We start from the raw sequence: 12,429 nt of genomic DNA on the forward strand, positions 1-12,429 counted from the left end.
CTAAAATAGCAAGGATATCTGCACAGTCTGGAAATAATTGATTATGTTGAGCCTAGATAGAGAAATGCCTCTATTTAGTCAGAAAAGATTTTCCGGTCAAATCTTTCCTACTTTGATTGAGGAAAGACTACATGAGCATGAACCTTTGAGCATGAACATTCTAGGTCTGTTGCCCCTGAGAATACCAGATAAAAAAGGGCGGCTGGGTTGGAATGTCTGATCTTTCCGTTCTTCTGAGTTAGTAAATCTGGGGAGTGATGGATACTGATGGAAGGACGGGCTGACTTTGCAGAAGGTCCAGAAACCAGAACTGTATGGGTCAGCTGGCTGCTATGAGAATGACCTGAGCTCTGTCATAGCAAATCTTCCACAGAACTTGTGGTAGCAGATGGATGGGAGGAAAGACATATGTGAGCTGACCTGTCCCGGATAACAGAAGGGTGTTGCCCCTGAAGACATTGCCAAGAGCTGCCCTGGAGCAGTAAATGGTTTACTACATATTCATTTGGGATGAGAACAGATCCCAAGAAGGTGTTCCCCATTGCGTGTATCATTCAGGAAAAAATTGTATATCTCCCACTCATTCTCTGTGGAGAAGTGCCTGCTGAGATTGTCTTCTAGAGAATCCTGTGCACCCGGCAGGCATTCAGCCAAGACAGTTATGTGGTTTCTGATGAACCAATTCCATAAATTCAGTGCTTCAGAGAAGGGATTTTGCTCCAACTTGTTTATGTAAAAGAGAGCTGTCATGCTGTCTGACATTATTTGAACATGGTAGGATCCTAGTGGGAGGAATACGTTGCAGGCTAGATGGCCTGCTCTCAGTTCTCAGAGGTTCATGTGTATTCTGGCCTCACAAGGAGTCCAAATTACTTGTGTGGTGTGATTGTCTAGGTGGGTTGCCCAATAAGGGATGCCTCTGTGACACAAAAAGAATTCCCACATGTACTTGTTCCGGGTTCATCCACGAGGCAAGGTGACTATTGTTATTCTGGTGTTTATGTGGTCTCTGTTTGCTGGGTAAATGGACCAGAGTCAGGCTTGTAGGCAACATAGGTGAAGTCTGGCAAACACTGTTATGCAAGTACACGATGCCGTGTAGCCTTGCAGGAAAAGCCTTGACAGAGTGTGTGGTCTGAAAGAGACTTGTCTTATCAAATTGTTCATGGTCTTGAATATTTCTGTAGGTACGCAGACCCTTGCTGAGGTCAAATCTAGGGTCACTCCTATAAAGTCCATAGTCCTTGTGGGAGTCAATGCTGACTGTTCTTTGTTGACACAGATTCCGAAGGCTGCCAGAAGATGAAGAGTCACCAGCTGGACCGCCTGACTAAAGTGACCCACTTAGACATCTACAGACACAGGATTCCAACTCCGGCCACGCAGCAACAAGAAAGAACTGGAGAGGGGCTGATCCATACTGCTCCCTATGCCCTTGGTTTGGAGTACGAGGGGAACAACTGTATGGGCACAGATCAATGGACACTTTGCTAGAAATCTTTGATCTCAGGTGAATGGTGCACATGCATATCCCATGTGTGAAATACACAAAGGGACCAGCACTCAAAGAACTGGTCCATAAGACTTCCATTTTAAAAGCAAAACATTTGCTATAGGCTTTTGTAGCTTGTTCCTTTAGTTCATTCAAACAAAAAAAGGCCCTACAACACTAATTAACAGCTACATCCTCACCTAAATTTTATTGTGGACAACAGACTTTATATGATAATATATTCTACAAGAAACACAAAGGCCTAGAGGCAAATATGGTACTATACTCAATAAAATTCCCTTTATCTTTAACCTATGTCAATAAGTATAACACAAAAATGAACTGAAAGATTACCTGTTACTACTTCATATTGTAAGTTTAATACTCACCAACATTTGGGAAACTTAAGCAGTTTGCCATAAATAGCAGTACTAAAAGAGGGGATAATTGGAGTAGGTAAGCAGTACGATCCTCTAACATCCAAAGAGGTCAATTCTGCCTGAAAACCAAATATCTGAAACAAGAAAAAAGGTCAAATTATATCTTGATATAAGATTTAACAAGCATAAGATTAGATCTACCAGTTTCAATTTTCGTTACAATAACTGTACACTAAACTCTTTCTAGTTTTCAATCCAACTCCCCAAAATTTCAACTTGTTAAAATTAAACTAAACAAACATAAAATAATTATGGATCATCATTAGAGAATACTTTCCCAGCACACACAAATAACCTGAAAATTCCTCATGTCCAAGTTCTCTCCAAAAAACAAAATGTGTAAGTGTTTTACTTTAAGAGAAATATATCTGTTGAAAAAAATACTTAAAATTTATTTTAATTCACCCATTAAGATTTAAACATCATCCCACATGCTTCCTTACAATAGCGTATTGTTATTTATTATTTTTATTATCATAGCAGCTAGGAGCCCTAATCATAGACCACGATCCCATTGTTGTAGGTACTGCACAAACACAAAAAAACAGTCCCAGAATAGCTTACAATCTACGTACAAGACAAGAGACAACAAATGGATACAGACAGACAGGGAATACAAAGAAATAATGAGACAATATTGGACAGCATGATAGGCTGTGTTCTCAGCACACCAGCAACCAAACTGTTGTAAATTTTTTTTGTAGGTACCACGGAAAAGTAGAGTTTGAAGGAAGGATTTGAAGGACAAAAGAACAAATGAGCCTGTTTGAAAATTTAACAAATGGGCATAGAGGCTGGCATCATGGGCCAACCTGAAATGGGAGTCAACTTTTCTATACTGAATGAGAGAGTGTAAGTCAGGTGGAGGTAGACTGGGAAAGGCCTTGAAAGTGAAGACAAGTAGCTCGTGTTTCATACACTAAAGAAGAGGGAATCAGTGGAGGAATACAAAGAGAGGGATGACATTTTCAAAGCGAGAGCCAGGAAAATGATCTTTGCAGCAACATACTGAATAGGTATGAATAGGAAAAACTTCATTTGTCAAGGTGCAGTGCCTGTGGATAGGGCAGCACGCAGAGCTGCCTGGCCTTGCCTCCACGCAGGAGCCGGAGGGGCGACATGCCGCTGCTTATGGAGCTGCTTGAGGTAAGTGCCACCCAGAGCTTGCACCCCTGACCCCCTCCATCACCCCAACCCCGTGCCCAAGCCCTGATCCCTCTCCGAATCCCTCAATCCTACCCTCCTGCACCCCAGAGATGGCACCCCCAGCCAGAGCCCTCACCCCCTCCTGCACTCCAATCCCCAATTTTGTGAGTATTCATGGCCTGCTATACAATTTCCATACCCAGATGTGGCCCTTGGGTCAAAAAGTTTGCCCACCCCTGCCTTAGGGGGACAGAGGGAGATTAAGAGTTCTGTTTTAGTTATGCTGATCTTGACCTGACAGCTACGTATCCATGAGGAAACATCAGACAGGCAGGCTGAGATTTTAGTTTGGACAGAAGGACATAGGTCTGGAGTAGACACCGAGATCTGTGAATCATCAGCATAGAGATGGCAGCTGAATTTATGTTCATGGATGAGATTATCCAGACAAAGAGACCAAGGACAGAGCCCTGTGGAACTCCCATAGAAAGATGGAGGGGATATATTGGAGATCTTCCAAAGGACATGTAGAAGGAGTGATTAGAGAGGTAGGAGAACCAGGAGAAGACACAGTCACAGAAGCCAAGGGAGAATAAGATTTCTAGAAGCAGAGCATGGTCAACTGTGTTGAAGGCGGCTTACAGGTTATGAAGGATGAAGATGGAGGAGTAACGTTTCCAAGCTTTGGCTAGGATGAGGTCAACAGAGACTTTTACAAAAGCAGTTTCAGTTGAGTGGAAGGGGTGGAAGCAAGACTGAAGAGAGTCTAGGATGGAAATGGAAGAGAGGAACTCCAGACAGCAGTTGTAGACAGTGTTCTCAATTAACATAGAAATGAAAGCGGGGCAGTAGTTAGACAGGCAAGTGGGTTCAAGGATTTAAGATGGATGAGACAAAAGCAAGTTTTGTATTGTGAGGGAAAAGAGCTAGAGGAAAGTGAGAAAGTAAGGGATGAAGATAAAAGAGGGCATAAGGTATATCAGGAGATAAGATGCATGAGGCCACTGGGGCAAGTGGAGAGATTAGAGAGGAAGAGAAAATGAGAAATTTCTGCATCTGTGTCAGGGAGTGTCATCAATATAAAGGGAAGGGTAACAACCTTCCTGTATACAGTACTATAAAATCCCTCCTGGCCTGAGGCACAAACTCCTTTTACCTGTAAACGGTTAAGAAGCTCAGGTAACCTGGCTGGCACCTGACCAAAAGGACCAATAAGGGGACAAAATACTTTCAAATCTGGCAGGGGGCGGGGGGAAAAGTTTTGGTCTGTCTCTTCTGTGTGCTTGCCAGACACAGATCAAGGAAACAAGCAATCCAACTCCATTAGAATTAGTAAGTACTAGCAAGGGAATGTGTTAGCTTATTTTTGTTTTGGCTTCTGATTTTCTCTGTGCTGAGAGGAAGGTGTATTCCTGGTTTTCTTTTTGTAACTTTAAAGTTTGGCCCCGAGGGAAATCCTCTGTGTTTTTAAATCTGATTGCCCTGTAAGATTATCTTCCATTCTAATTTTACGGAAGTGCTTCTTTTCCCTTTTTTCCTTCTAATAAAGTTCTGTTTCTTTTAGAATCTGATTGGGGTTTTTTTTTGTTTTTGTTTGTTTGTTTTAAGTGTCCTAAATGAAAGACGAGAGAACAAATTTGTAATGGAGGAAAGCCAGGGTGGTCATGGGATTTCCATCAGAGATTCTCTGCAGCAAAAGAATAGGGACAGAGGAAATGGATTTTGGTGATGAGCCAGGGTAGGGGGTTGCAGGGCAGACCTTGAGATGAGAGAGGAGCAAAGAGTAAAGGGTGTAGGAAATAAACGAGTGTGAAATGGAGAGAATCAACAATCATATCAATGGAGGAAGGGGAAGAGAAAGGCAAAAAGAGAGGAGAGGGCTGAGAGCAGATGAGAAGTCAAAACACTGATAAACTTGAAGTCACAGAAAGACTGAGTGACAGGGTTTTTTTGGGGTGCGGGAGGCTCATGGACGGTGTTCAAAGATACCATGTGATGGTCGGAGAGGGGGAACTCAGCAAGAGAGAGATAAGTGACGGATTGGTAAAGATCAGGAGAAGTGGATGGCCCTTTCAGTGAATGGGAGAGTTGAACAGGAAGTCTGGAAGTCAAATGAAGACGATAGGTGTGATGGGTTGGATCACAGAAATCCCTTTGGGACTGCTAACTGATGTGCTGACACTACCTCTGAACCCGCTTTCCCTGGCAGCTTGGGACTTCAATGCCCTTCCTGGTTTGAGCCAGACATGCTTGCTTGCTACAAACATGTGACTTCACCCCACCCACCCTTCCCCGATTAATCACTGAGACTGGGAGACAACAGAGACTGTGCAAGGGAGGGTTGCTTCTCCTCACCTCCCTTGCAGGCTTATGATGAAAATGGCTCAGTAAGCTGTGACCCTTGCTTCTAGAGAGAGAAGGTCTTTGTGGAGGGTCACAGTAAGCCCGAGGCTAGCGAAATCCACCAGGAAACACAGGAACCACGGAGACAAGGACAGAGCTTTGTCACATAACCTTTACAAATCCTGTGTGGAAAGAGGCAACAGCCTGGCTCTGTGCATCAGCAGCTTCATGTGTTACCTGCTGCCTGTTCCCTCTCAGCCAAGGACAATTATTCCTCAGGTGCTCAGTGGACTTACAATGATAGCACCTCTGGGGCTCCTCTGCTTGTACAGGAGATTTGGGACAAATAACAGGGGTATGGGGAGGTAAATGTCCAGCCTCCTTTCTCCCAGGGGTAAAACGGTGATTCTGCTTTCCCCCAATCCTGTACCCCTCTGCCAGTGGTTTATGTTTACTTGCAGCTTGTGACTGCTCGTAAGAGTCTGCAAACTCAGCGAATCCCCCCACACTGCATCCACAAATCCCCCACATTTTTCTCCCACAAATACTGTTTTATATCATCACTGCACATATTCAGGAATTATTCCTGAGTAACCAAATCACAGATTCTTTCAAAGCTTGTAATGCCTTTTCCCCTCACCCACTTATCTACCAAATCTCTCATTTCATTTACATAAGCCACATTACTCAATCCAGATCCCCTCTTCAAACTCCTGAATTTAACCCTGCAGGTTTCAGGTGTCATCTGAAACTGTTTCAAAACCAGTTCCTTAAATTTACCATAGTCTGAAGCATCATAAATAGGCATCTTATTGAGTATGTCCAGAACTCTTCTAGTCAATTTTGCTCTCAATGTGGTCATCTTTTGATCTTCAGGGATGGAGGATGCAGTCTCTCAAAGGTGATGAAATATTCAGCAATATCACTGGATTCATCACACTGTGGACACAGTCACTCCCATTCATGGATTTTTGTCGAAGTGGAGCCAGCAGCTGGAGGTTTTGGCTCTTCCACTCCATAACAGCCAGTTCATGCTTCTGGGCCTCAATCTGGGCCTGCACTTCTCTGTCTCTTAACTCCGGGGCTCTTTTGTCCCTGGCTGCTTCTGCATTAATTTCCATTTGTTTTAATTCCATCTGTCTTTTATGTTCATTTTCTTTCTCAGCCATTTGCAATCTGTGCAGTTCTGGCTTTTTCTGAGTCTCACTCTCACTCATATTCCTGATTTTACTGTCTCTATTCCCTTCCCCAAAATAAGCAAACAGAAAATAACAAACCAGTAACCACTTTGTCTGTTCTCCCGCCACCACACCCAAAACTCACTTAAAATCACTACAAGTATCTCAAAGCAATCAGCTGTGCACAGACCCTCCTCGCTGCACCACTGTGACAAGTTGGATCACAGAAACTCCGTTAAGAGAAAAGGAGTACTTGTGGCACCTTAGAGACTAACCAATTTATTTGAGCATGAGCTTTCGTGAGCTACAGCTCACTTCATCGGATGCATACCGTGGAAACTGCAGCAGATTTTATATACACACAGAGTTGGGACTGCCAACTGATGTGCTGAGACTACCTCTGAGCCTGTTTTCCCTGGCAGCTTGGAACTTCAGAACCCTGCCTTGTTTGAGCCAGACACGCTAGCCTGCTACAAACACAGACCCAGGTCTGAACCACGTCCTACAAATGCTGCAGGCTTAACTGAAAACAGCTTAAGAAGTGTTCCTGTCTCCAACACTCAGGTTTACCCTGTATAAAGCTTATACAGGGTAAACTCATAAATTGTTTGCCCTCTATAACACTGATAGAGGGACATGCACAGCTGTTGCTCCCCTCCCAGGTATTAATACATATTCTAGGTTAATTAAATAAGTAAAAAGTGATTTTATTAAATACAAAAAGTAGGATTTAAGTGGTTCCAGGTAATAGACAGAACAAAGTGAATTACCAAGCAAAATAAAATAAAAAACTCAAGTCTAAGCCTAGTACATTAAGAAAATGATTACAGATGAAATCTCACCCTCAGAGATGTTCCAGTAAGCTTCTTTTACAGACTAGCCTCCTTCTAGTCTGAGTTCAGCAACCACTCACACCCCTGTGGTTACTGTCCTTTGTTCCAGTTTCTTTCAGGTATCCTTTAGGGGTGGAGAGTCTACCTCTTGAGCCAGCTAAAGACCAAATGGAGGGTATTCCACAGGCTTAAGTAGACTCTCTCTTGTGGGTGGAGACCCACTCCTCTCTCCTACGCAGAATCCAGCTGCAAGCTGGAGTTTTGGAGTCACATGGGCAAGTCACATGTCCATGCATGACTCAGAACTTTCAAGGTAGCATGTGAACAATGTCTGCCACCTGTAATGTCCCCAGGTAGACTTCTTATGTGGATTGGAGTCTTCCAAGTTCCATTGTCCGTTAAGTGTTTCTTGACTGGGCACTTAACTTGCAAATTCCTTTCTTAAGAAGCTGACCAAATCCCTTACAAAGGCTACTTAAACTCAAACAAGTACACAGCCAATATTCATAACTTTGAATACAAAAATGATACATGCATACAAATAGGATGAATATATTCAGTAGATCATAACCGTTACAGAGATATGTTACATGGCATATGTAGCCTAAAACATATTCCAGTTATGTCATATATACATTCATAAACATATTTCCATAAAGCATTATGGGGTGCAACGTCACAACAGGGTGAGGAAACACACAGTTAAGGGGTCGGATGGGTCATCAACATGGAAGCTGAAGTCACTGAGGATGAGTGAGAGAGAGAGCCAAGAGTCGAAATCAGAGAAGAAGACTAAAAGTGGGGACCTGGGTGAATTGTAGATGACAACAACAAGGAGGGAGAGAGGCGAAGAGAGTTGAAAGAGAAGAAAATGGGAAGTGGGGTAGAGAGGGGTTATCATAGCACACTTTATACTTAATACAAATTAAACAAAATGCAGATATCCATTGTTTCATAGTTAGAGTAATATTTTTACAAAAACAGTGGGATTTAGTGACAAAAGTAGCTTTTCTTGAAATCTTTTTGTTATTTTGAATAAAATGTGATGATTTAAATTACATTCCACACAGTATATTATAATTGTTCTTTAATTTTTTTCTGTACTACTGTGAAAATTAATTATTGTGGAGCTGAATCTTTTCAACACATGTTGCCAAACTTCATGTAAGAATACAATTCATAAGTTTACACTAAAACTGGCAGATAAAACAATGGACTTAATCCTGCTCCCATCAACTTCCATAGGAGCAGAACTGGACCCTTCAGTACTGAAAACATCAAGGGGTTTCTTTAACATTTACATATTAACTTTGAGGAAAGAAAAACAAAACTAAGGAAAACTTGAAAAGCATTTAGGAGTGTTGAATGTGATATTGCTGTCCCAATTATTTGAAATGTGATATGAGGTGAATATCTAATTCTAGAAAACATAAAATTTGCCATGTAATTAGCCAGCACAGTATTACTGTTTTGCAAGAAGAAAAGGAGGACTTGTGGCACCTTAGAGACTAACAAATTTATTTGAGCATAAGCTTTTGTGAGCCACAGCTCACTTCATCAGAGCTGTAGCTCACGAAAGCTTATGCTCAAATAAATTTGTTAGTCTCTAAGGTGCCAGAAGTCCTCCTTTTCTTTTTGCGGATACAGACTAACACGGCTGCTACTCTGAAACCTGTTTTACAAGGACATTCTAAGAATATCATTACTTAGACAGCTGTTATGGTATGAGTAGACAAGTGCAGAGAAAAATGATGCTTCTGTATGTCTTTCAAAAGAGTCAGTAAAAGTTAGTAGTAATATTAGTAGTCATGATAGTAAATTATTATATTAATATCCTGCTAGTATTCAAAGACCCTTCAAATGATTCTAATCACTGCACTTGGTCTGGCAGGGAAACTAACTCTCCTGGTGATCCAAAGGGGGCAGAGTTTCAACAGATTCTTCTAAAATCTTAGCAGACGCCAATTACACATTCTCAAACTGATTTTTTAATGGATTTTTGCAATCTCTTAACCTAGCAAAAGGGCCTCCTCCTCACTAAAGGATATTAAAATGCAATGTTTAGAGGTTCTCCTCACACACTCAGCGGTGCTGGAGTTAATGTTATGCAAAAAATATGTTAAAATGGGTGGCTCACTGTAGTCAAAAGCAAATATTACCGTAACAATTTTGTACCAAACATGTTCATCATAGCATCTTACAGAATGTATAAAGATGATTTGTTACAAATGTATTAACTATATTAGTATTAAAACCAATTTTGCAAAGATCTTTGCCAAATAATTTGAATAAATAACAATAATAAAAAATTAGCTCCCTGGGGCTTCAGCCTGTACTCCTTACAAAGGTGGAACTAGGAAATTTTGCCTAAGTTAAGAGTGCAAAACCAAGCCCTTGATATTTGCCATACACCTCTTTGGAAAAACTGAATGTGCTCTGGGAGATCACAACTCTTAGCATCTAGGACTGTCTGTATTTGTATTAATTTTTTTCAGTGTTCTTTAATAATAAATACACTTCATATTTTCTTTTACCTTAAGGTAGCAGTGTGCATAACAGTAATGAAGCAGGTTATCAGGAGGTTGGCTAAGGCTGCTGACTGTTTGCACAAGTTGTTCAGCATACATTGGCACAGAATGTTCCAGGTTAATTTTGTCCATCAATATTCTAATAGCAGGCAAAGGCCGTAAAGGCTGGAAGCTTGTAGCATTTAACAAACCACTTGAACTCTAGAAAGAAAAAGAAAAAGTATTCTAAAGACAAACTTTTATGCAATACCCTATGCAGGACCTCATACCTCTATCAATAAAATTTTTAGAGTCTGAAACACTTCTAAAATAATTTTCCTGTAACAAGTTTTCATGTACAGAGTATGTGAAGGTGCAGTATGCTAGTCTATAAAAAGGTTATTTACTCATTGCTTCACCACTTGAAAGTACAGTGCACCCAAATTCATGCTGATATAACTTTTACATAACTCTGCACTATCCAGTCTTTATAAATGTGCCAGATATCTTAACTATTATAAGAAAATAATGCATTTAATTTTCAAAAATATGTTACATAAAGATTGTTTATGAAATAAGTAGAAGTTGGAGATAAAAGCTAGTACAAACTGCATGCATTTCAACTAAAAACTGATTAGGGGTTTTCAAGGTCCCCAGTGAAGCCACAAAATTGCTATATTACACAACAAAGATGGTGTGAGAAAGACAGGAAACGTTTCTTCAAGGACTCCAGTTATGTGTTTTTATTGATTCATTCCGATGGAAAAGTTTTCTACCTGACCTGAATGTTGCTTTTCTGGTGTTCAACTTGGTTTTAACTATAGGAAGCTGTCAAAGGATCTAACTACAGGAGTGGAAGCAAGCTTCATCATCATGGCTGCCATCACCCGTACTGGGACCTTAGAATCTACCACCAAACCATTAGATCTCCATTATCCTAAACATGAAAAATATTCTAACTATATGAGGGGAGTAGATCAGAGGACATCAACATCTAAGTTGGGTACAATTAAATCTTAATCAAAACCTGATAAAGAAAAGTTACTAGCCAAATAAAATTAACAAATTTAGCTAATTGTAAATCACTAGTGGAGTGTCTTTAAAGAAGAAAGGACTCAGATATGTGCTGGACGACACATCACCCATGAACTGCACATTTTGGCCACCTTAGCTTTAGCATAAGAAATGACAAGCCACCATTGGCTTGAACACTGATGTCCCATTATAAAGTTTAAATGTTTATACAGAATATATGATGGTCTGCTGTAAAGATTTTACCGGCTTGAGTTTGAGATGGCTACATAACTCAAAAGAGACTAAACCACAAGCAAGCCCTTCCCTCAACCCAAACAAGTCCAATTAAAAATGCAAATGCTGCAGGGAGAATTATAATTTCTGTATTGATGCTATTTTTCATATCCCTCAACCTGTAAAGAAGGGGTGGGCAAACTTTTTGGCCCGAGGGCCACATCAGTGTTGCAAAACTATGGAGGGCAGGATAGGGAAGGCTGTGCCTCCCCAAACAGCCTGGCCCCCACCCCTTATCCGCCCCTTCCCACTTCCCGCGCCCCTCAGAACCCCCAACCCCCGCTGCTTCTTGTCCCCTGACTGCCCCCCTCTTGGGTCCCCGCCCCTAAATGCCACCCAGGACTCCACCCTCTATCCAACCCCCCGCTCCCTATCCCCTGACTGCCCTGACCCCTATCCACACCCCAGCCCCCAGACAGGCCCCCCAGGACTCCCATGCCTATCCAAACCCCCCTGTTCCCCGTCCCAACTCCCCCCAGAACCTCCGCCCCATCCAACTTCCTCTGTTCCCTGTCCCCTGACTGCCCCGACCCCTATCCACACCCCCACCCCTAACCGCCCCCTGGGACCCCACCCCCTATCCAACACCCCCTGCTCCCTGTCCCCTGACTGTCCCGACCCCTATCCATGACCCCACCCCATCCAACCCTCCTGCTCCCTGTCCCCTGATTGCTCCGACCCCATCCAAACCCCCACCCCCTGACAGCCCCCCCGGGACTCCCAGGCCTATCCAACCACACCCTGATCCCTGTCCCCTGATTGCCCCCAGAGCCCCCTGCCCCTTATCCAACTCCCCCCAACTCCCCGCCCCCTTACCATACTGCTCAGAGCAGCAGGAGTTCGCAGCCCTGCCACCCAGCCGGAGCCACCTACGCCGCCCGCACTGCACTGCGGGAGCTGCGGGCCAGAGCACTGGCAGTGCGGCACGGTGAGGCTGCAGGGGAGGGAGGACAGCAGGGGAGGGGTCGGGGGGTTAGCCTCCCCAGCCGGAAGCTCAGGGGCCGGGCAGGATAGTCCCACGGGCTGGATGTGGCCTGCGGGCTATAGTTTGCCCACCTCTGCTGTAAAGTCAGGCTCACTTAGTAACACCATGAGCCCAACTGTAAAGGTCTCAGAGGGAATGAAGAATTATAAATGAGACATTTTAAAAAGTTCTAAAATAGCTTTGATAGTCAGAAAAGT

The 12,429-nt window shown here is 42.8% G+C and overlaps 1 protein-coding gene across 14 annotated transcripts in view; it reads right to left on the bottom strand.

Moving 5' to 3' along the window:
* Positions 1-12,429, bottom strand: part of VPS13B (vacuolar protein sorting 13 homolog B) — a 931,639-nt gene that overhangs the window by 723,838 nt on the left and 195,372 nt on the right. For 13 of the 14 annotated variants that reach the window (XM_077809935.1, XM_077809940.1, XM_077809948.1 and 10 more), the window contains 2 exons: positions 9,967-10,161; positions 1,882-2,006 (listed from right to left, as the gene is read on the bottom strand). In XM_077809935.1, coding sequence (XP_077666061.1) covers positions 1,882-2,006; positions 9,967-10,161 — 320 coding nt within the window. The remainder of the gene's footprint in view (positions 1-1,881; positions 2,007-9,966; positions 10,162-12,429) is intronic. The other variant, XM_077809942.1, reaches the window with a different exon arrangement.

This window comes from Eretmochelys imbricata, chromosome 2 (assembly GCF_965152235.1).
Source record: "Eretmochelys imbricata isolate rEreImb1 chromosome 2, rEreImb1.hap1, whole genome shotgun sequence".
In the NCBI taxonomy this organism is placed as follows: Eukaryota; Metazoa; Chordata; order Testudines; family Cheloniidae; genus Eretmochelys; species Eretmochelys imbricata.